Source organism: Kogia breviceps, chromosome 1, assembly GCF_026419965.1.
Source record: "Kogia breviceps isolate mKogBre1 chromosome 1, mKogBre1 haplotype 1, whole genome shotgun sequence".
Classification (NCBI taxonomy): domain Eukaryota; kingdom Metazoa; phylum Chordata; class Mammalia; order Artiodactyla; family Physeteridae; genus Kogia; species Kogia breviceps.
In genome coordinates this window covers 149416725-149439500 of record NC_081310.1, presented here as the reverse complement: position 1 = coordinate 149439500, position 22776 = coordinate 149416725, and the positions used below count along the sequence as shown (strand labels likewise).

General features: G+C 39.7%; 1 protein-coding gene across 3 annotated transcripts in view; it reads left to right on the top strand.

Annotated features, from left to right (window-relative positions):
* Positions 1–22776, top strand: part of PATJ (PATJ crumbs cell polarity complex component) — a 353889-nt gene that overhangs the window by 55549 nt on the left and 275564 nt on the right. For all 3 annotated transcript variants that reach the window (XM_067006873.1, XM_067006872.1, XM_059083193.2), the window contains exons 15-16: positions 14590–14724; positions 19380–19541. In XM_067006873.1, coding sequence (XP_066862974.1) covers positions 14590–14724; positions 19380–19541 — 297 coding nt within the window. The remainder of the gene's footprint in view (positions 1–14589; positions 14725–19379; positions 19542–22776) is intronic.

Sequence of the window (22776 nt, the reverse complement as noted above, 5' to 3'; positions counted from 1 at the left end):
CAAGAAGCATAAACAGGGTGATGAGAATATAACTGGGGGGCACCTTAGAGAGAGAGCTGGGGAAAGCCTTTCCAAGTTCAGGCTTGAAGGATAAGAATGTGGTGAATGGCAGGTACAGGTGGAAAAGAGATGTCCTGTGGGAGGAATGGAAGTTGTTTGTTCAGAGTGTCTCAGTCAAACTAAATGAAGAGTAGGATGTTGTTAGGTGAGGAAGACCAGGTGCGTACAGGGCCTCGAGATCCATGCTGGTAAGCCGGGGTTTTATTCTCAGTGCCAGGTAATACTGGTGGAAGGTTCTAAGCAGGGTAGTGTCACGCTCTGAGGTCAAGGCTGTAGGGTTTTTGTTTGTTTGTTTGCCTTAAAATATTAATCTATTTGGTTGTGCCAGGTCTTAGTTGCGGCTTCTGGGCTCCTTAGTTGCGGCATGCACATGGGATCTAGTTCCCTGACCAGGGATCGAACCTGGGCCCCCAGCATTGGGAGCGTGGAGTCTTAACCACTGCACCACCAGGGAAGTCCCAAGGCTGTAGGTTTTTCCTCTGTCCCGACAGCTTTCTGATTAGGAAAATCATGTTTCACAGCTATAACTGGTGTTTCTAAGGGTTTAACTGTCTTTAGTTGGTCACTCCAGTTCCCACCTCATAGCCACTTCTCTTGAAGGGACGCTGATTCAAGAAGCATCTTCCTATATGACAAGCCAGTGTTAATAGACAAAGTTTTCTTTTGAAGTGGATGGAGTTGTACGGAAAGAGAGAGGTGAAAGCAATTTACAGTGGTTTGAACATTAGCTGCACTGCTTCTAGGAAGCTGTTAATCGTGACACAAGAAGTTTTCCCACATCTGGGGAGACTTGCACTCTTAGGGGTGGCTTTCTTGGCAATTGTTCACTATTAAGATAATCACAGCACTGTGAGGGAGAAGCATTATGCTCATGCTAGTGACCTTTCTACCGGCCATCTACTGTAATATGAAGTGAGCATTAGTAAGATCTGTGGTGTGGGAAACAAAAGACCAGGCCCTGTTCTCTGGTTTTGACAAGACAGACTGACAAATTTCACTTTATTTCCTTCCTGAATTACATTCTCTGAGCCAAAGGGCATTAAGATGTGAGTTTGCCTGTCACTCTGTTTCAGCAAGTAGAATTGTGAAGGCAGTGGGATGTACTAGGCCCCCACTCAGTGACCAGGGTCAGTGCTTTGCGTTAAAGACATTTTTCTCCTTTGTTTCCCACAATAACCCTATTGGTCAGCACCTATTTCTAACTCTCCATTTTTAATACGTGAAAACTGAGTGTCAGGTAGGTAAAGTGACTTGCCCAAGATCATACACAGCTAGTAAGTGACAAAATTTAGGAAGCAAATCAGGGTTATCTGACTCTTAAGTCTGTGCCATTCTTTATGTTTTTCCTTTTGAATAGATAATATATGGACAAGGCACAAAATTTAAAAGTTACAGAAGGAAGTACTGCAAAAAATAAGTTTCCCTCCCACACCAGTCCCTTTGTTCTCCTCCCCAGTGGCAACCAACCACATTCACCAATTCTTCAGTCTGTAATTTTATACTTTTCTGGTCTCTGTTTTGAGTGGAGAACATAAGACACAGAATCAAATAACTGTAGTGACAGTGGTTATCCGCTAGGGCAGATGGCTTTTCAGAAATATCAGAGGAGGCTTTTCAAAATACACATGCCCTATTTTGTTCCTCCTGACTAATATACTGATTTTGTAGGTTTGGGGTGAGGTCTCTAAAGAAAACTGTGATTCCTTCCTTGACTCGCTTCATTGAGAATTACTCTTCTGGTATTGCTAACATGCCTTATATATACAGTTGACCCTTAAACAACATGAGTTTGGACTGCATGGGTGCACTTATACACAGATTTTTTTCAGTAGTAAATACTGCAGTACTACACCATCCTCAGATTCGGAGGAACCTCAGATATGGAGGGCTGACTATAAGTTATACCCAGATTTTTCACTGTGGAGGGTTAGTGCCTCTAACCCTGAATTATAAATGGTCAACTGTATTCAAGGAGGGAGGGGTTACTTCCTCAAGACAGATGAAGGAGGCTTATTGGGAGGATGAACTATACTCTTATTGGAGAAATAAGAACAGCGGATATTCCAGGTGGAGGAAATACAATGAGCAAAGGTAGAGAAAGAGTCATAAGTGCAAAGTGTTAGGTTAGGTATCAAAAGCTCAAATAGGGATCTCAGGAGCTCTCAGGGAGCCGGCAGGGGAATCCTGGAAAGAGAAAGTGCGGGCTGCCGTTGCTGCCCACATCCTGGGGTCTCAGAGTTCTCTGTGACAAGCGTGGCTCACATCACCTATCAAGCAAACCCCAAACCTCCTCAGTGTGATTCAGTTCCCCTACCTTCCCTGCTCAGAGTCACAGTGAAGCAGCACCTAGCTCCAGAGGCCTGGCCAGGTTGGGGAATGGAGCTCTGGCCCAAAGGCTGTGCAGGGGTGCGATGTCTTGAAACTTAAGGTAGTTTATTCTGATTTCTGCCTGAAGGCTCTTTCATCAGCCACCTGGCAAAGATTGAGTATCGCACAAAAGAGACTGTCTCAGAGCCCCACGGAAATGGACTATACCAGGATGTTTCCTTAGCAATACCTGAAGATGCTTCTGTGTAGAAACAAGAGACCTGAAGTGATCTCAAAGGTTGTTATTATTTTTCATTTGTTGGAGATAATGCCCACCTTTGTGAATGAAGAGGATAGAATTTCAGTGGGAAGACTGAGAAAATGAAAGTGCTGTACTCAGAGAAACCTGAGCATTATTCAGCAGGTTTGTAAAGTGCCTCTGCTTCAGTAATCCTTTCAGTGCTATAATTCTGTGATGATGCTAGAGGCTTGCGTCAGCTTCTCTTAAAAGACTGTTGTTACCCTACCCAGCTATCTCCATTCCTTTTCTCCTCATTCTCAGGTTGACTCCTAAAATTTGTGAACATCTCCCATGCCATGTGGCTGACAGGGTCTTGGTGCTCCAGCTGAGTGTCAGGCCTGAGCCTCTGAGGTGGGAGAGGTGAGTTCAGGACATTGCTCCACCAGAGACCTTCCAGCCTCACGTAATATCAAATTGTGAAAGCTCTCCCAGAGATCTCCATCTCAACACTAAGACCCAGCTCCTCTCAATGACCAGCAAGCCACAGTGCTGGACACCCTATGCCAAACAACTAGCAAGACAGGAACACAGCCCCACCCATTAGCAGAGAGGCTGCCTAAAATCATAATAAGTTCACAGACTCCAAAACACACCACCAACCGCTGTCCTACCCACCAGAAAGACAAGATCCAGCCTCATCCAGAACACAGGCACCAGTCCCCTCCACTGGGAAACCTACACAACCCACTGAACCAACCTTACCAACTGGGGGCAGACACCAAAAACAATAGGAACTATGATCCTGCAGCCTGTGAAAAGGAGACCCCAAATACAGTAAGTCAAGCAAAATGAGAAAACAGAGAAACGCACAGCAGATGAAGGAGCAAGGTAAAAACCCACGAGACCAAACAAATGAAGAGGAAATAGGCAGTCTACCTGAAAAAGAATTCAGAGTAATGATAGTAAAGATGATCCAAAATCTTGGAAATAGAATGGAGAAAATACAAGAAATGTTTAACAAGGACGTAGAAGAACTAAAGAGCAAACAAACAATGATGAACAACAAAATAAATGAAATTAAAAATTCTCTAGAAGGAGTTAATAGCAGAGTAACTGAGGCAGAAGAACGGATAAGTAACCTGAAAGATAAAATAGTGGAAATAACTACCGCAGAGCAGAATAAAGAAAAAAGAATGAAAAGAAGTGAGAACAGTCTTAGAGAACTCTGGGACAACATTAAAAGCACCCACATTTGAACTATAGGAGTCCCAGAAGAAGAAGAGAAAAAAAGGGGACTGAGAAAATATTTGAAGAGATTATAGTTGAAAACTTCCCTAATATGGGAGAGGAAGTAGTCAATCAAGTCCAGGAAGCTCAGAAAGTCCCATACAGGATAAATCCAAGGGGAAACATGCCAAGACACATATTGATCAAACTATCAAAAATTAAATACAAAGAAAAAATATTAAAAGCAGCAAGGGAAAAGCAAAAAATAATATACAAGGGAATCCCCATAAGGTTAACAGCTGATCTTTCAGCAGAAACTCTGCAAGCCAAAAGGGAGAGGCAAGACATATTTAAAGTGATGAAAGGTAAAAACCTACAACCAACATTACTCTGTCCAGCAAGGATCTCATTCAGATTCGACAGAGAAAGTAAAACCTTGACAGACAAGCAAAAGCTAAGAGAATTCAGCACCATCAAACCAGCTTTACAACAAATGCTAAAGGAACTTCTCTAGGCAGGAAAAACAAGAGAAGGAAAAACACACCCAAAACAATTAAGAAACTGGTAATAGGAACATACATATTGATAATTACCTTAAATGTAAATGGATTAAATGCTCCAACCAAAAGACATAGAATGACTGAGTGGATACAAAAATAAAACTCGTATATATACTGTCAATAGGAGACCCACTTCAGACCTAGGGACACATACAGACTGAAAGTGAGGGGATGGAAAAAGATATTCCATGCAAATGGAAATCAAAAGAAAGCTGAAGTAGCAAATCTCATATCAGACAAAATAGACTTTAAAGACTATTACAAGAGACAAAGGACACTACATAATGATTAAGGGATTAATCCAAGAAGAAGATATAACAATTGTAAATATTTATGCACCCAACATAGGAGCACCTCAATACATAAAGCAAATGCTAGAAGCCATAAAAGGGGAGATCGACAGTAACAATCATAGTAGGGGACGTTAATACCCCACTTTCACCAATGGACAGATCATCCAAAATGAAAATAAATAAGGAAACACAAGCTTTAAATGACACATTAAATAGACAGACTTAATTGATATTTATAGGACATTCCATCTAAAAACAACAGAATACACTTTCTTAACAAATGCTCATGGAACATTCTCCAGGATAGACCATATCCTGGGTCACAAATCAAGCCTCGGTAAATTTAAGAAAATTGAAATCATATCAAGTATCTTTTCTGACCACAATGCTATGAGACTAGATATCAATTACAGGAAGAAAACTGTAAAAAATACAAACACATGGAGGTTAAATAATGCACTAATAACCAAGAGATCACTGAAGAAATCAAAGAGGAAATCAAAAAATACCTAGAAACAAATGACAGTGAAAACACAACGACCCAAAACCTGTGGGATGAAGCAAAAGCAGTTCTAATAGGGAAGTTTATAGCAATAGAATCCTACCTCAAGAAACAAGAAACATCTCAAATAAACAACCTAACCTTACACCTAAAGCAGTTTGAGAAAGAAGAACAAAAAATCCCAAGGTTAGCAGAAGAAATCATAAAGATCAGATCAGAAATAAATGAAAAAGAAATGAAGGAAATGATAGCAAAGATCAGTAAAACTAAAAGCTGGTTCTTTGAGAAGATAAACAAAATTGATAAACCATTAGCCAGACTCATCAAGAAAAAAAGGGAGAGGACTCAAATCAATAGAATTAGAACTGAAAAAGGAAAAGTAACAACTGACACTGCAGAAATACAAAGGATCATGAGCTATTACTACAAGCAACTATATGCTTATTGGACAACCAGGAAGAAATGGACAAATTCTTAGGAAAGCACAACCTTCTGAGGCTGAACCAGGAAGAAATAGAAAATAAAAACAGACCAATCACAAGCACTGAAATTGAAACTGGGATTAAAAATCTTCCAACAAACAAAAGCCCAGGACCAGATGGCTTCACAGGCGAATTCTATCAAACATTTAGAGAAGAGCTAACACCTATCCTTCTCAAACTCTTCCAAAATATAGGAGAGGGAGGAACACTCCCAAACTCAACCTACGAGGCCACCATCACCCTGATACCAAAAACAGACAAAGATGTCACAAAACAAGAAAACTACAAGCCAGTATCACTGATTAACATAGATGCAAAAATCCTCAACAAAATGCTAGCAAACAGAATCCAGCAGCACATTAAAAGCATCATACACCATGATCAAGTGGGGTTTATTCCAGGAATGCAAGGATTCTTCAATATATGAAAATCAATGTGTGATAAACCATATTAACAAACTGAAGGATAAAAACCATATGATCATCTGAATAGATGCAGAAAAAACTTTTGACAAAATTCAACACCCATTTATGATAAAAAACCCTGCAGAAAGTAGGCATAGAGGGAACTTATCTCAACATAATAAAGGCCATATATGAGAAACCCACAGCCAACATCATTTGCAATTGTGAAAAACTGAAACCATTTCCACTAAGATCAGGAACAAGACAAGGTTGCCCACTCTCACCACTATTATGCAACATAGATTTGGAAGTTTTAAGCACAGCAATCAGAGAAGAAAAGAAATAAAAGGAATGCAAACTGGAAAAGAAGAAGTAAAACTGTCACTGTTTGCAGATGACATGATACTATACATAGAGAATCCTAAAGGTGCTACCAGAAAACCACTAGAGCTAATCAATGAATTTGGTAAAGTAGCAGGATACAAAATTAATGCACAGAAATCTTTTGCATTCCTATACACTAATGATGAAAAATCTGAAAGAGAAATTAAGGAAACACTCCCATTAACAATTGCAACAAAAAGAATAAAATACCTAGGAATAAATCCACCTAAGGAGACAAAAGACCTGTATGCAGAAAACTGTAAGACACTGATGAAAGAAATTAAAGATGATACAAACAGATGGAGAGATACACCATGTTCTTGGATTGGAAGAATCAACATTGTGAAAATGACTATACTACCCAAAGCAATTTACAGATTCAATGCAATCCCTGTCAAACTACCAATGGCATTTTTCACAGAACTAGAACAAAAAATTTCAAAATTTGTATGGAAATACAAAAGACCCCGAAAAGCCAAAGCAATCTTGAGAAAGAAAAACGGAGCTGGTGGAATTAGGCTTCCTGACTTCAGACTATACTACAAAGCTACAGTAATCAAGACAGCATTGTACTGGCACAAAAACAGAACTATAGATCAATGGAACAGGATAGAAAGCCCAGAGATAAACCCACACACATATGGTCACCTTATTTTTGATAAAGGAGTCAAGAATATACAATGGAGCAAAGACAGCCTCTTCAATAAGTGATGCTGGGAAAACTGTACCGCTACATGTAAAAGAATGAAATTAGAACACTCCTTAACACCATTCACAAAAATAAACTCAAAATGGATTAAAGACCTAAATGTAAGGCCAGACACTATGAAACTCTTAGAGGAAAACATAGGCAGAACACCCTATGACATAAATCACAGCAAGATCCTTTTTGACCCACCTCCTAGAGAAGTGGAAGTAAAAAAAATAAACAAGCGGGACCTAATGAAATTTAAAAGCTTTTGCACAGCAAAGTAAACCATAAACAAGATGAAAAGACAGCCCTCAGAATGAGAGAAAATATTTGCAAACGTAGCCACTGACAAAGGATTAGTCTCTAAAATGTACAAGCAGCCCATGCAGCTCAATATCAAAGAAACAAACAACCCAATCCAGAAATGGGCAGAAGACCTAAATAGACATTTCTCCAAAGAAGATATACAGATTGTCAACAAACATATGAAAGGATGCTCAATGTCACTAATCATTAGAGAAATGCAAATCCAAACTACAATGAGGTTATCACCTCGGGCTTCCCTGGTGGAGCAGTGGTTAATAATCTGCCTGCCAATGCAGGGGACACAGGTTCGAGCCCTGGTCTGGGAAGATCCGACATGCCTTGGAGCAACTAAGCCCGTGCACCACAACTACTGAGCCTGTGCTCTAGAGCCTGTGAGCCACAACTACTGAGCCAGCATGCCACAACTACTGAAGCCCATACACCTAGAACCCGTGATCCGCAATAAGAGAAGCCACAGCAGTGAGAAGCCCATGCACCGCAACGAAGAGTAGCCCCCGCTTGCTGCAACTAAAGAAAGCCTGCGTGCAGCCATGAAGACCCAATGCAGCAAAAAAGTGAATAAATAAAATAAATTTTAAAAAAAGAATGAGGTGTCATTTCACACCAGTCAGAATGGCCATCATCAAGAAATATACAAATAGTAAATGCTGGAGAGGGTGTGGAGAAAAGGGAATCTTCTTTCACTGTTGGTGGCAATGTAAATTGATACAGCCACTATGGAGAACAGTATGGAGGTTCTTTAAAAAACTACAAATAGAAGTACCATATAACCCAGCAATCCCACTACTGGGCATATACCCTGAGAAAACCATAATTCAAAAAGAGTCATGTAACACAGTGTTCATTGCAGCACTATTTACAATAGCCAGGACATGGAAGCAACCTAGGTGTCCATTGACAGATGAATGGATAAAAAGATGTGGCACATATATGCAATGGAATATTACTCAGCCATAAAAAGAAACGAAATTGAGTTATTTGTAGTGAGGTGGATGGATATAGAGACTGTTATACAGTAAGTCAGAAAGAGAAGAACAAATACCATATGCTAACACATATGTATGGAATCTAAAAAAAATGAAGGTTCTGAGGAACCTTGGGGTAGGACAGGAATAAAGATGCAGATGTAGAGAATGGACTTGAGGACACAGGAAGGGTGAAGGGTAAGCTGGGATGAAGTGAGAGAGTGGCATGGACATAATATACACTCTCAAATGTAAAATAGATAGCTAGTGGGAAGCAGCTGCATAGCACAGGGAGTTTAGCTGGGTGCTTTGTGACCACCTAGAGGGGTGGGATAGGGAGGGTGAAAGGGAGATGCAAGAGGGAGGAGACATGGGGATATATGTATACGTATAGCTGATTCACTTTGTTATACAGAAGAAACTAACATACCATTGTAAAGCAATTATACTCCAATAAAGATGTTAAAAAAAAAAAAGGCTCAAATATCACATGAGCCAGACAGGTAACATCAATGATATCTGAAATGAAAAAATGGCAACTGGGGCTTCCCTGGTGGTGCAGTGGTTGAGAGTCCGTCTGCCGATGCAGGGGACGTGGGTTCGTGCCCTGGTCCGGGAGGGTCCCACGTGCCGCGGAGCAGCTGGGCCTGTGGGCCATGGCCTCTGGGCCTGTGTGTCTGGAGCCTGTGCTCCGCGGCAGGGGAGGCCACAGCAGTGAGAGGCCTGCATGCTGCAGAAAAAAAAAAAAAATGGCAACTGATGCTTGACCTTGGTGTTAGGTAGCTGAAGAGATCCTTCAGTATATTTCTGTACAATGGAGTGTGTAATGTGTGTTTTTTAAACATTCAGAATTAAAATTTTATTATTTTTATTTTTTTCGGATGTGCCTTGAGGCTTGTGGGATCTAGTTCCCCCACCAGGAACTGAACCTGGGCCCTCAGCAGTGAAAGCATGGAGTCCTAACCAATGGACCACCAGGGAATTCCCCAGAATTAAAAGTTTAATTGGGTGAGAAAAACTAATATAAATCAAACTTTACTAGATTGTTTGATTGTCTTGCAGAACCTGTGTGTGAACATACCTAACTTTTGAGGTTATTATCCTGTGTTTCACCATTAGTTTAAAAGTTGTAGCCTCATTCTTTTAAAGTTTGTTTTTTATTTGTGGTAAATTTAGTAACTCTTTGTACCTAATCTTTAAACATAAATGATTATTTAGTATCTCCATTGACAGAGGGAGAGAGAGAGGGAGGATGCGTGTGTGTGTGTGTGTGTGTGTGTGTTATAAGAACCAGTCATAGGGTTCTTTCTGTTGTGTTTTATTTTTTGTTCAGATTTTTTGGAAGCATCCTTCCCCATCCCACTGACATAGCTATTCCTCTCTGGAAGTTTTTTTCCCCCTTGGAGCAACATTATTTATATTCCTACTTGAACATTTCGATGTCTTGTTTGAGGGACCTAAAAGTAGAGCTTCTAGTGAAATGAATGAGCTGCAGCTTGTTTCCTGACAGGTCTCTCCACTCATAGGTTCAAGGCCTCTAGCTTTCTTTCTTTTTTAAAAAAATAATAAATGAATTTATTTATTTTGTCTGCGTTGAGTCTTCGTTGCTGCATGGGGGCTATCTCTGGTTGTGGCGAACGGGGGCTACTCTTCCTTGCACTGTGCATGCTTCTCATCGCAGTGGCCTCTCATTGCAGAGCACAGGCTCTAGGTGCGTGGGCTTCAGTAGTTGTGGCACGTGGGCTCTAGAGCTCAGGCTCAGCGGCCATGGCTCACGGGCTTAGTTGCTCCACGGCATGTGGGATCTTCCCGGACCAGGGCTCGAACCTGTGTCCCCTGCATTGGCAGGCAGATTTTTAACCACTGCGCTGTCAGAGAAGTCCTCCTCTAGCTTTCTTGATCTCATTTGATCTTCATCATTTTAGTGCTGATAGTAAATCACACAGTGGTCACACTTTCCTTGGATATATTTCCTTGTATCCTTTACTTGTCACATCAGGATCATGAAAATCCCACTTCTCATTAACTTTGTAGATTTAAACAGGACCCCTTGCAAAGCGCATTGAATAAGCATCAAAAAGCATAACATGCTCTGTGTGTGAAGGCATCAATCATCTGTCTGTTGCACCCACTCCTGTCATTTTAGCCCTTTCTGCTCTCAGAATTCCTAAAGGGTGGAAAACCGAAAGAGACAGATGAAACAGTTGATTTGTTTAGTTGCAAAATGCAGCTGGGACAGGTAATTAAAGAGTCCTGCTCCCACAGAGAAACCTGCAGCCATGTAACATCAAGTCTCAGAAACCCAGCTGTACTCAGATTTAGATGCAGAATGAATATTAGGTAGGCGTCTTTTAGATTGACAGATTTTGTAAACATCATTTCTGGTTTACTTATTCAGTGTGATTGAAGATGGGGCACGTGTGTTCCGTTCATGGCGCACATTTCTGGGGAGCATGTGGTGTTTATAGATATCGGGGGGAATAGCTTAGAAGGGCATCCTGTATCTGGTGGGTAAGGGATTCCATGGGTGAGCCTCTGCTGCTCTTCAGTGCTCCAACCTGTTCCTGACATCAGCTGTTCCATAGATGTGGGGAAGAGAGCAGGATTGATTAGTAAGGGGCTGGCAGGGGAGACTGGAATCAGTTCCCTCCTTAATCCTTTTATTTTTTTATGAGGGCATGCTATTATATAAGTAGCAAATTGTGTGTACAGCAATGTCTTTTAATTTGGGCACTTATTTCTATGCAGAAATTGCTACCACCAACTACTCAGTTGCTCGAAACAAAAGTTTTGCAATTACCTTTTTCACTAACCTCCCACAAGCAGTCCCCAAGCAGGCTCTTTGTAGGGCTGACTCATTCTTTTTTTTTTTTTTTTTCATCTTTGTTCGCCTTTATATCAGTTGAGATGAACTTTTTCCCCTTAATTAAAAAAATTTTTTTAAATTATTTTTCATATGCTTATTTTCCATCTGCATACTTTTTTTTTTTTTTTTTTTTTTTTTTTTTTTTTTTTTTTTTTTTTGTGGTATGCGGGCCTCACTGTTGTGGCCTCTCCCGTTGTGGAGCACAGGCTCCGGACGCTCAGGCTCAGCGGCCATGGCTCACGGGCCCAGCCGCTCCGCGGCATGTGGGATCTTCCCAGACCGGGGCACGAACCCGTGTTCCCTGCATCGGCAGGCGGATTCTCAACCACTGCGCCACCAGGGAAGCCCCATCTGCATACTTTTAAAAACATCTTTATTGGAGTATAATTGCTTTACAATGGTTTGTTAGTTTCTGCTTTATAACAAAGTGAATCAGTTATACATATACATATGTTCCCATATCTCTTCCCTCTTGCGTCTCCGTCCCTCCCACCCTCCCTATCCCACCCCTCTAGGTGGTCACAAAGCACCCAGCTGATCTCCCTGTGCTATGCGGCTGCTTCCCACTAGCTATCTATTTTACATTTGGTAGTGTATATATGTCCATGCCACTCTCTCACTTTGTCCCAGCTTACCCTTCCCCCTCCCCGTATCCTCAAGTCCATTCTCTAGTAGGTCTGCGTCTTTATTCCCGTCTTGACCCTAGGTTCTTCTGACCATTTTTTTTCTTTTATATTCCATATATATGCGTTCTCACCTTAAATGTCCCCATCTCTGTGAAACCTACTCTGACCAGCTTTTCAAACAGCCTCCACAGTTGTGTCTGATGTCCTGACCCTGATTAGTTCCTTCATAGCACTTATCACAGTTGGTAACTTGGGGTTTATCTTTCACTTATTGTTGGTGCATTGTTTATTGGCGTACTTGTTTTGCTTATTTCTCTCTTGCTTGTTTATATTGTGTGTCTTCCATCCTAGATGTTAGTTCCGGAGGGTAGAAACTGTTTCTTTTGTTCATCCTGTAATTCCAGCCCAAAGCTCAAATCCTTGCACATAGTTTACAGTCTATAAATATATGCTGGGCATCATGTCCAAAATAGATTGTAAATCAATGATATGCTGGGAAATGTCTAGCCCTCAAAAAAAAAAAAAAAAGGCAACCCTAGTTTGTAGCATTTACCAATACCTGTGGTATAAATAGTTCCACTGTGACAGATTTCAAGCAAACAAAATGACAGCAATGAACACTGAGTTAGGTAACGATTCACAGTTGCACTTCATTGATGCAGGTTTCTCCATGGGAGCAGGTCTATATTGTTACCTGAACTACCTGCATTTAGCGCTAGACAAATCAACCATTTCATCTGTCTTTTTCAGTTGTTCATCCCTTTGGTATTTACTAAATACTTAGATAGAGAGTGTTTCTACCATACATGTGTAATGGGTAGAAGTCACTTCAAGAACATAGATAAAATGTGGTCAAAATAATTAGGAAGTGATGGATTTTGAGTACTTACTACATTTACTTTTAATATTTATTTAATTGTAATCTTATAATTTCATATTTAATAATGGCTGTCATTAACAACTGGCTTGCAGAATTCCTGAAAATTGAAAAATCCGCTCTTGCAAGCATACTTTAGCACAGCACTGGGGATGACCTACAGGTGGACCCACTGACCACTCCCTGCCCTAGTGTTTGGCTCATAAACAAAGGAAGGAAGAGAGTTGGCAGAGATGGATGGATAAAGTGTTATTATAGAAACATTTCTCAGAGTTTTTATTCACTTTTTAGTGCTAAAGAAACTAACCCTAATGTCTCCTAGCTTGATATACAGGATTTTGTACAATGACTAAACAGAATGAGGTAGCAGCAGTGAGAAATAAAGAGATCACAGAGAGGGAACAAGAGTAAAAGCAATCCTCCCCCTCGCATTGCTAGAATATCTTATTGCCAGAGATGGCTGTAGATCCTGAAGTGCTTGGTGGTCAAGAGCACTTAATTTTCAGAAAATTAGCCCAGGCCAGGAATCCCTCCTGTCGGTTTTAAGCCATTGAGGCCATAGTCAGCTGGACGCCTTGACACTTCACATTTGTCTGTTTGTCTGTAGTGGGTTGGAAATGAGCCCCAGGGGGTGTCTGAAGCAAGGCCTGTGGAACTCTGAGGACTCAGAGCAGATGACTAAGGGGAGGTGACAAGCTCCAGGATAAGTGATCACAGAGGAAAGGAAATAGGGAAAGAGCTATGCTGTGGATGCATTGCCACCTTGTGTAGGGTTTTCTCCTTAGCAAATATACAGTTAGAGACGGGCCTGGTATTTTGGATAAACAGACTATTGTAGTACCATTTACCATGTTTGAGTTTATATATCCACAATGAGAAATCATTAGTTCCAATTTTGAAAGTCTGGGGAATGGAGTTTGGTGAATGCCTTTGACCTTTAGAGCCAACAACACTAAGACACTCATCTTTTTACCTTGACATTGGCTGGAATTTCTTAATGCTTGGCTCATATCTGAACCCATATGAATCCTTCTAAGTCAACAGAACCAATCCTAGAGTGGAATAATGACTGCCTTCCTTATTACACACCCATACCTCCCCCAAATCAGAAATTGTTCTCTCTTAAGCTGGGGAGATGGAAAAAGACATCTTGAAAGAGGTACCATCTTTCATGGATTAGTTCAGATAACACGTAATGAGCCCATGTTCAGATGCCTGGTACTATTCTAGGGCCTGAGGTTATAGAGAGAAAAGATACCCTCAAGCAGTGGGGGGACAGTTAAGAAAATAGGCATTTTAAAAGCAGTGTATTGTGAGCTGTGATGGAGATGTGTACAGCGTGATCTTGGACCCCAGATGGAAGCGGATTAGCTCAGATATCAGGAAGGGCTTCCTGGAAGTGATACTGCTTTAGTTTTGAAGTGTGAGTGGACCTAGATAATATAAAGGAGCTAGATGTCCTGAGGGGTGGGAAGCCCTGCAGGAAAGTGAAACATAGAATACATACAGGGAACTATAGGAAGTTGGAGCTAAGAACTGGAGACTTTGTACATCTGTCTCTCCATTCCCAAGGAATCTGAGAGGACAAGAGTGAGAACAAGATGACAAATGACTTCATGTTTTACTTGAGGCTAGTTTTCCCCTTATTATCTCTTTCGGGATTTTGGTGATCTGATTCAGGGGATGGGGCTTCTATGTCAAAAAAATACTTGATAGAGGATTAACAGCCAGATGTATCCTTGTCGTGTTTATATTACTGTTCTGTGTTTTGTTGCAGCTGTTGCCCATTCACACTCTGAGGCTTGGCATGGAAGTGGATTCCTTTGATGGGCACCATTATATCTCTTCGATTGCTCCAGGTGGTCCTCTTGATACACTGAACCTCCTACAGCCAGAAGATGAGCTTCTTGAGGTAAAATTTTTGAGGGGAAAAAGACACAGGGCAGGAATTTTTAAGTTGTAGGAGAATGTGTTCTTACCAGAAATCCACAGTTACATCATCAATACCAATGTAATGTGAGCTACTTAGATTGGAAAATAATTGGTGACTGTACCTAACGAAACTGTGTTGTGTACTTGATAGTTGCTGAAAGAGTAGATCTTAAGTGTTCTTACCACACACATAAACAGACACACACACACAAAATGTGGTAACTATGTGAGGTGATAGATGTGTTAACTAACCTCATTGTGGTAATGATTTCACAATATATATATCAAATAATCACATTGTACACCTTAAACTTTTACATGTTATATGTCAATTATATTTCTATAAAGCTGGGAAAAATAAAATAAAGATGAATAAAAATACTAACAACTTATGTAATGATAAGTGAAGTAGATAACATACTTTCAGTTCATTTTCCCTGTCTTTTGGGACTCCTGAGATGTCCTTTTGAGTGCTTATTTAAATGATTAACTAAGAAAGAAGCTAATGTCCTGATAGCATAATTAGTATTTTTTTTTTCAAAATTCTTTTTAAGAATCTAACCCCTGACCCTTGTTTGGAACATGTAGTCACATTTATTTTCAGGTTTTGTTGATTATTTCTAATAAGGATTAGAGCTGGATAACCTCAGGCTTATGTGTTACTGACTAGCTTTCAGATTGTCTCCTTGGGACTCCCTCCCCGCCATGATGGCAGCCTCTACTGGGCTCACTCAGGCTTCTCAGCCTCTCTTCAGTCAGAGCAATTCTAGAGTACTTCTGCTGTGACATGACTGCCTTGAGAGATTTTGTTAGATTGGAAAGTTCTATAGCCAACACAGCAGACAAACCAAGCAACAACACTTAATTTTACAGATAAGAAAACAAGGCATCGATTTCCACTAACTTTATATTTATACACTGGTAGAGTGATGACTTTAGTTCATGTTTTCTAAATCCCACTTCACTGGTTTTTCAATACATCACACTACTTTCTAAGCTTCTAAAAAAAGATTTGGGGAATGGTCAAACTTTGAGAAGGCTGTATAGAAGAGGGTTCTCCCAAGTGTTAGATCCACAGGAAGTCCTAGGTTGGGTTTAATAGAGTCAACCTAGTTGCTTTAGCCAAGATTAGAATCCCATGGGCCTTGAAGTAGAGATTTCTTTCTAAAATTTATATTTGCTTAAAGTGGGATGGCAAGAATAGCAAATAGGTTTCTTGTTGGGTTTTTTAGGTAGTGTTCAGTCACCTGGAGGAGTATGTTGAGAAATCCGAGTTGAATTTTGAGGTCAGAGAGAAAAGTGCTGTGACTATTGACAAATTTTATCATAAGCATGGGAAGCCAGGTCCTGTTTTAAGATGTAGTAAATGGCTTATTTTCAGAGATGTTCAAGTAATGATATTGGGCTGCTTATTATGGATTAATGCCCTAGAATTTACGCTGTCATGGGTTTTTTGGTGCTGAATCATGTCTTTCTCTTCTGATTTGCAGATTATATGACATAACTTTGTGGTGTCACACATGATAATCTGCAGATTGGAGACCATTTGGAAAACAATGCCATAATATGTAGTTATTAGGTATTGAGAAATGAGATATATTTGTTTGAGAGATACGGAAATATGAGTAAAAACCAGTTTAGTTTACTTTTTTCGTGGTAAATAAACATAACATAAACTGTATCATTTAAAGCATTTTTAGTCTACAGCTCAGTAGCATTAAGTATAATTCACTACTAGTACCTGGTAGGTGATAAAGAAATGTTGGCTGGATCTGAGTAGAGCAAGTGTAGGTGATCTCAGCCGTCAACTGAGTCCTTTGTGCCTTAGCCGAGATTGGAATTCCATGGGCCTTCTCCCTTGTAATAGAATGTGATGTAATGAGGTAGCATGAAGACTGGTTGAATTCACAAGTATAGATTTCTAGTGAAAGAACTTGGGATAGGGAAAGAAGGTTTGCAAGTCAGAGAGCTGCTTTTGGTTCTGAGTTTGCCACAGCTGAACCATATGTCCTAGCATGTCACTCTTTTTGAGAATCATTTTCTTCATCAATAAATGCCTACTTCACTCTATGTTTGTGAGGATCGAATGGAATATTGTCCATGTAAAGATAATGCTTTATACCTTATCTCACTGTGAGATACTGGCAACATGACCACTGTGAAAAGACATAAGCAACCTTTTTAGGATAGGATTGAATGAGGATTGAATGAAGTAGTGGGACAATACTTGTCCAGTATCATGTACTCTGCAGATGAATACATGTGTATGAGTTTTCTAGTCACAAAGTCTGAATAATTGAGAGTACTTAAGAGTACTTATATTGACAGTACTTAAGAGGTTTGAAGAGTCTAGAAAAATATTGTGAACTCTAAAATAAAAATTGGCTACTTCCGGCCACACAGCACAGGGAGATCAGATCGGTGCTTTGTGACTACCTAGAGGGGTGGGATAGGGAGGGTGGGAGGGAGGGAGACGCAAGAGGGAGGGGATAAGGGGATATATGTATATGTATAGCTGATTCACTTTGTTATACAGCAGAAACTAACACAACAATGTAAAACAATTATATTCCAATAAAGATGTTAAAAAAAATTGGCTGCTTCTGAGCAACTGAATACAGAAATTAAAAAGTCTCTGTAAAGTTAGCCAAATAAACGCCTGAACTGTACGTGTGTGTGTGTGTGTGTGTGTGTGTGTGTCTGTCTGTCTAATGTACTCCTTAGAGCTTAAAACTAGGAACACAAATATGCTTCAGGGTTAGAACATTGTGCCAAGTCTCAGCCCAGAGCAGCTATTTACAGCAGCCATAAATCCCCTTTGATAGGAGTTGCTAATGGGAAATGTGACCAGTCCCTTTAGCCATATAGAGTGGTGAGGAGGACTACCAGGCATTGCTATAATAATTGGAGACAATTCAAATGAATAAATAATGAGCTAGATAAATATTTAAATGTACACCAAGATAAAAACCTGAAAAGTGATTTTCAAATTTGTTGAAGTAATGTGAAACACAAGCTAAAATACTTGTGCAAGAGTAGCATTCCTGCTTTGATTGTATCTATCCGCTTGCATTATTTTCAGTATGTTACTCCCCATTTGGTTGATTTTAGAACTTTCTGTGCTCATGGCACTGGTTGGCACCATGGACATGGTGTGACCCGTGGCAAGTACCTCCCTCCCCATTTTTGTGTGAAGATTGACTTGCGGTTCTTCCAGGAAAAAATCTTTCATGTGCTGCTGAACTTGCTATCCTCTGGACCCCTTCCTCAGTCATAAAGTCCTGGGAGACAATGTTTACTTTTTAGGACTAGCTCCCTGAAACACATGTGGGCCTCTTTACTATGTGGTGATTTCTTTGTAAATAATTGAAAGGCAGGGAGATTATGTCTAGTCTGATGGCTAAGTGCTGGGTATGTTACAGGTGAGAGTGGTTCCAAGGGATGAATAACTCTGGGCTCAGGCCACTGTTGATGGGATGCTTCCAAAAACCCACTGTGCTCTTATTCTCTGAGCAATTTTGACAGATTTCATGGAAAGGTTCCTCCCAGGAAAGTCAACCCTGCCAGTTATCTGGACATTAGCACTGCACCTGTCAGAAATTAAGGCCAGACCAGAAATACTTTTAAAACTAATAATGCTGCTGAATCCTGCCAGGAAGGTAGGAGTCAGATGTGAAAAGATTATATGTTGCCTGGATTGTGTTTATGCCTCAGCTTTTTGGGAGTGGCAGGCAGATGAGGGAGCTCCTTGAGCTAAAGTCATATATATAAAAAATTAGAATAGACATGTTTCTAAATCATCTTTGGTGCAAAGAATTGTTACTATACACTATATATAATGTGAAATTTAGATAATCTTTTGGTGATAAGCATTAATCATTAATAAGGAATAGTTGATTATCTTTTTGTTCTTCTGAACATGTGGGACCCTTGTATACAACAGTTTGAAAATCTGACACACTTCTTACACTTGATGGCTGTGTCAGCAGAGTATGTAAGAATGGATCTGAGGCAAAGTTATGTGTATTTCTTCTCTACAGAGGTGATTTTTCTAGGATGGTATTAAGAGTTTATGAGATGTGAAAGAAAATTGTGAACTGATGCTAAATTTTGACGGCCAAGTATCCTAGATTTTGTTACCTACACATTGTAAGTTGAGCAGTTTTTAACAGCCTTAAAAATTAGTGTTAATATCTCTCTTGATATGCTTACAAAATGAAAAGCAAAAGGAAGCGGTCTTAAGAAGGCTATCATTGATATTTAGTGTGTTTAGGAGAGATGGGGAGTAGATGAGAGAATACAACATTGTAGTATAGAAAGGAGAAAGCCAGGGAGGTGTGAAAAATTAGGCAAATCACATACCCAGTAATAGTTGTACTCTGAGCACATTTTATACTTTATTCACCCAAGTTCAGCAAAACTTCAGCCTTAATTTTTATAAATTTTAGGGATTTCTGGTTTTTTTTAAATTTCTGGTTTTTTGTACTACTAAAATGATCAAATTTAGGCCCTTTGTTTACAGGGAAAATAAAATGATTATCCTGTTTTCACTTTGATAGATTGACGTAAGCAAGAGATTTTTGTTGTTTTTCATTTGGGGCGTCCTCAGTTCTGACTTATCCCTTATCTTTCTAGGTCAATGGAGTGCAGCTCTATGGGAAATCTCGCCGAGAAGCAGTCTCCTTTCTTAAAGAAGTGCCGCCCCCCTTTACCTTGGTTTGCTGTCGACGGTTGTTTGATGATGAAGCCTCTGTAGATGAACCAAGGACCGCTGACACCTCTCTTCCTGAAATGGAGGTACTAAATGAATACTCGCACTGTGGTTCCCATAGGCATGCCCCTTCATCAGGGATGTCCCGAGAGTGTATTGCAATATGAAGGGGGAGGGAAAAACCTTCCTCTTTTGTTTGAGAACAGTAGCTCTCAAAGGCAACAATGCATAGCTTTTCAAATTGTTACTTTTCTTTAATGTCATGAAACTTTACTCTTTTTTTTTTTGGTAACTTGAAAGGTTGGTAACAATGTGCATGCACTTTGATTTTAGAAAACCTTTTTTTAGTAATTACCTGAGCTCATTACTTTTGGCTCCCAGTTCAACTCAGTTCATCTTAACAAGTTTAAGATGTTGGTAAATATTGAATATCTAATGGGCTTCCCTTTTTAAGAGCTTTAAAAACACGAAGATCTATGACCAGTTTTGAAATGAGTCTAAAAATTGCTGTAAAAGCCTTCAGAAGGTCAGAGAATAAAATAACACTTTTTTAAAAGGGCATTGTAATTATGAAAACAGTTTTAAGCACATGCTTTTCCAAATTATGTTTTTGTAACTTTTATGTCACTTTTCCCCTTTCCAGACTCTTTTAGATTATAATTCCATTAACACCAGTTTTGATAATCAGGGCCTTCCCTTTTGCCTACCTGCAGTCTGATTTTCAAGATACATAGACCCTAATGTTGTCTCTACCACTTAATGATTTGAATGACTGAGCAGATAACTTGACTTTCTGTTGATCTTCTTCCTCTGAAAAACGAAGATACTCATTGTACTTACCTCATCTGTGGTGAGAGAAGGAAATGAAGTAATGTGTGCAAAGTTCGTAGCACAATGCCTCGCATAAGGACAGTGCTCAGTAAAAAATAGCTATGGTAGGGCTTCCCTGGTGGCGCAGTGGTTGAGAATCCGCCTGCCGATGCAGGAGACACGGGTTCGTGCCCTGGTCCGGGAAGATCCCACATGCCGCGGAGCAACTAAGCCCGTGAGCCATGGCCGCTGAGCCTGTGCGTCCGGAGCCTGTGCTCCGCAACGGGAGAGGCCACAACAGTGAGAGGCCCGCATACTGCAAAAAAAAAAAAAAAAAAAAAAAAAAAAAAAAATAGCTATGGCTGTTCTCAACTCCTCCTGTTCACCTGTCCCTTTTTGTGATCTCCTAAAATAAATGAGTGTAGCACTGTCCTGTAGTCACAGATACTTTAGTGTATATTAAGTTTGTTTTCTCAAGAAGACTGTCAGCTCCTGTGGGCAGAGGCCAAATCTTAGAATTATTTTTTATCTCTTGGTGTTTTTATTCTTTACTGCACATATACAAAGTGCTTAGTAAATTATTGATTGTTGATTGATAATTTTTTTTAATGTTTATTTTTGGTAAACGTATTTCAAGGAAGGGAGTCAAATGCGCCACACTTTTATGATTCTTGCAATTTTTACTAAAATTAAATGTGGGTGATAGCTTACCTCTATTGATAAGAATGCCGTTAATCTAATCTTACAGGGTGTGTAAATCACCAACTCCGCTTGCTGACTCTGTGCTCCCATCTGTCATACTTTACCACAATGGGTAAACAACAGCTTTGAATTATGCTCAATGTCATCCTTGCTGCCCATTAGTTGATTGCTTTCTATTCTGTAAATACAGGAGTTATGCAGAATTGATTGTATCAAAGTGATATATTTCTGGTTCGAGTATAATATCTTATATATGTTGGATGCCTTGAAATTTCTATAAACTTGGATTTTAAAACTATATGTAGTTTCTTAAAATCCTGGCTCCCTTTTCTGTCTTTCTTTTTCATTTATCTCAATACGATCTCAGGTTCTTCAACCCTATATTGTTAATCAGCTCAGACAAAATTCTAATGCTTATTAATCAGTAAAGGTATTAAATACCTCAATAAAACATCAATTGTATTATAGTACCATTGTAATTTTACTTCTTATTGGAAAGCATAAGTGTTTTCTTTTTAAATCTATCAGTTCCTCACATCAGACTGATATAAACAGATGTTTATTCATCCAGAACGTTCCCACTAATTTCAAGTTCTGTAATTCAAGAACCAAGAAATCGTTCCCATGTTTAGATTTAATCCACCATGTCCTGCAGGGACAGTGTGAGATCTGGTCCAGCCCTAATTTTAAGATGTTTTTGTATTAGCTATGGTGCCTTACTCCTCCATAATAGAGGGGTCCCTTTGCCTGCCACATCTGCCAGCTTTGATTCCGTTAAAGGGATTGTCTTATACAGGTAACTCAAAATTATATTCATAGGAAGTACATCATTTTATTTTATTTACTTCCATTTTATTTACTAAAATCATTCCAAGTTTTTAGAAGTAGACTTCTTGAAGCCTATTATTTAGTCTTTAGCTTTATTTAAAAAGAGTTTCAAGGGAAGGCCACTCAAAGATGGGTGATTGATTCATTATGTATTGAACAAACATGTATGGAGTGCCTACTATAAGGCACGCACTGTTGTGGGTTGAGGGGATAACCATGGTAAACTCTATGACAGCCCGCACCATTCTAGCCTAGAAGCTAGGCATTTTGTTAATTGCTAGGGCCACGAAGAAAAAGAAGATAATTCTTGAGCCTCAGATAGAAGTTCAGAGTATTTGGGGAAGATAAATCACATGAATATAATCCAGTACTATAAATAGTATAAAAGCAGAAGGTTGGAGCAGCTATTCTCCTTCTGCGTAGTCGACTCATTGACCGTCTGTCATTTAGCTTCCTAGAATTCAATGTGGCAGTGACTCTTTTCCCTGAAAGGAGGGAGCTTGGAATAGGGGATGTGTGGGTGTGGAGTCAGGGAAAGCAGCTGAGGATCTGTGTACTGAGTAGTTGTGTTGACCTCCTTCCTCCAAGATCAGGTTTTCATTATTTCAACTCTGATTTTTACCTGTTTTTAGACTTACATGATTCCCAAAGACTTGGATTTTTTTTCACCTTATTTTTCTGGTAAAGTTCTTCTTGAAAACTAGGAGCCAGCAGAAGTGGTTATCTCTGTGTCCTGTCCTGGCCTCTGTGTTGGTGTCTTTCTCTCTGTCTCTGACTGTAATTATGAATTCAGGTATTGCTGCTTAAATATCTTAAAAGCTTTGATTTTGTGTGATGTTTTCATATCTTCTTAAATTGCATATTTTTCCTTTTATGCTTCTACTGGGATGACAGAACTCATTTTAGTATAAGAGGTCAGTGTTAATACTTTGAATGAAACAGACACTTTAACGTAAAAAAAAGAACAAAACTATATGAACA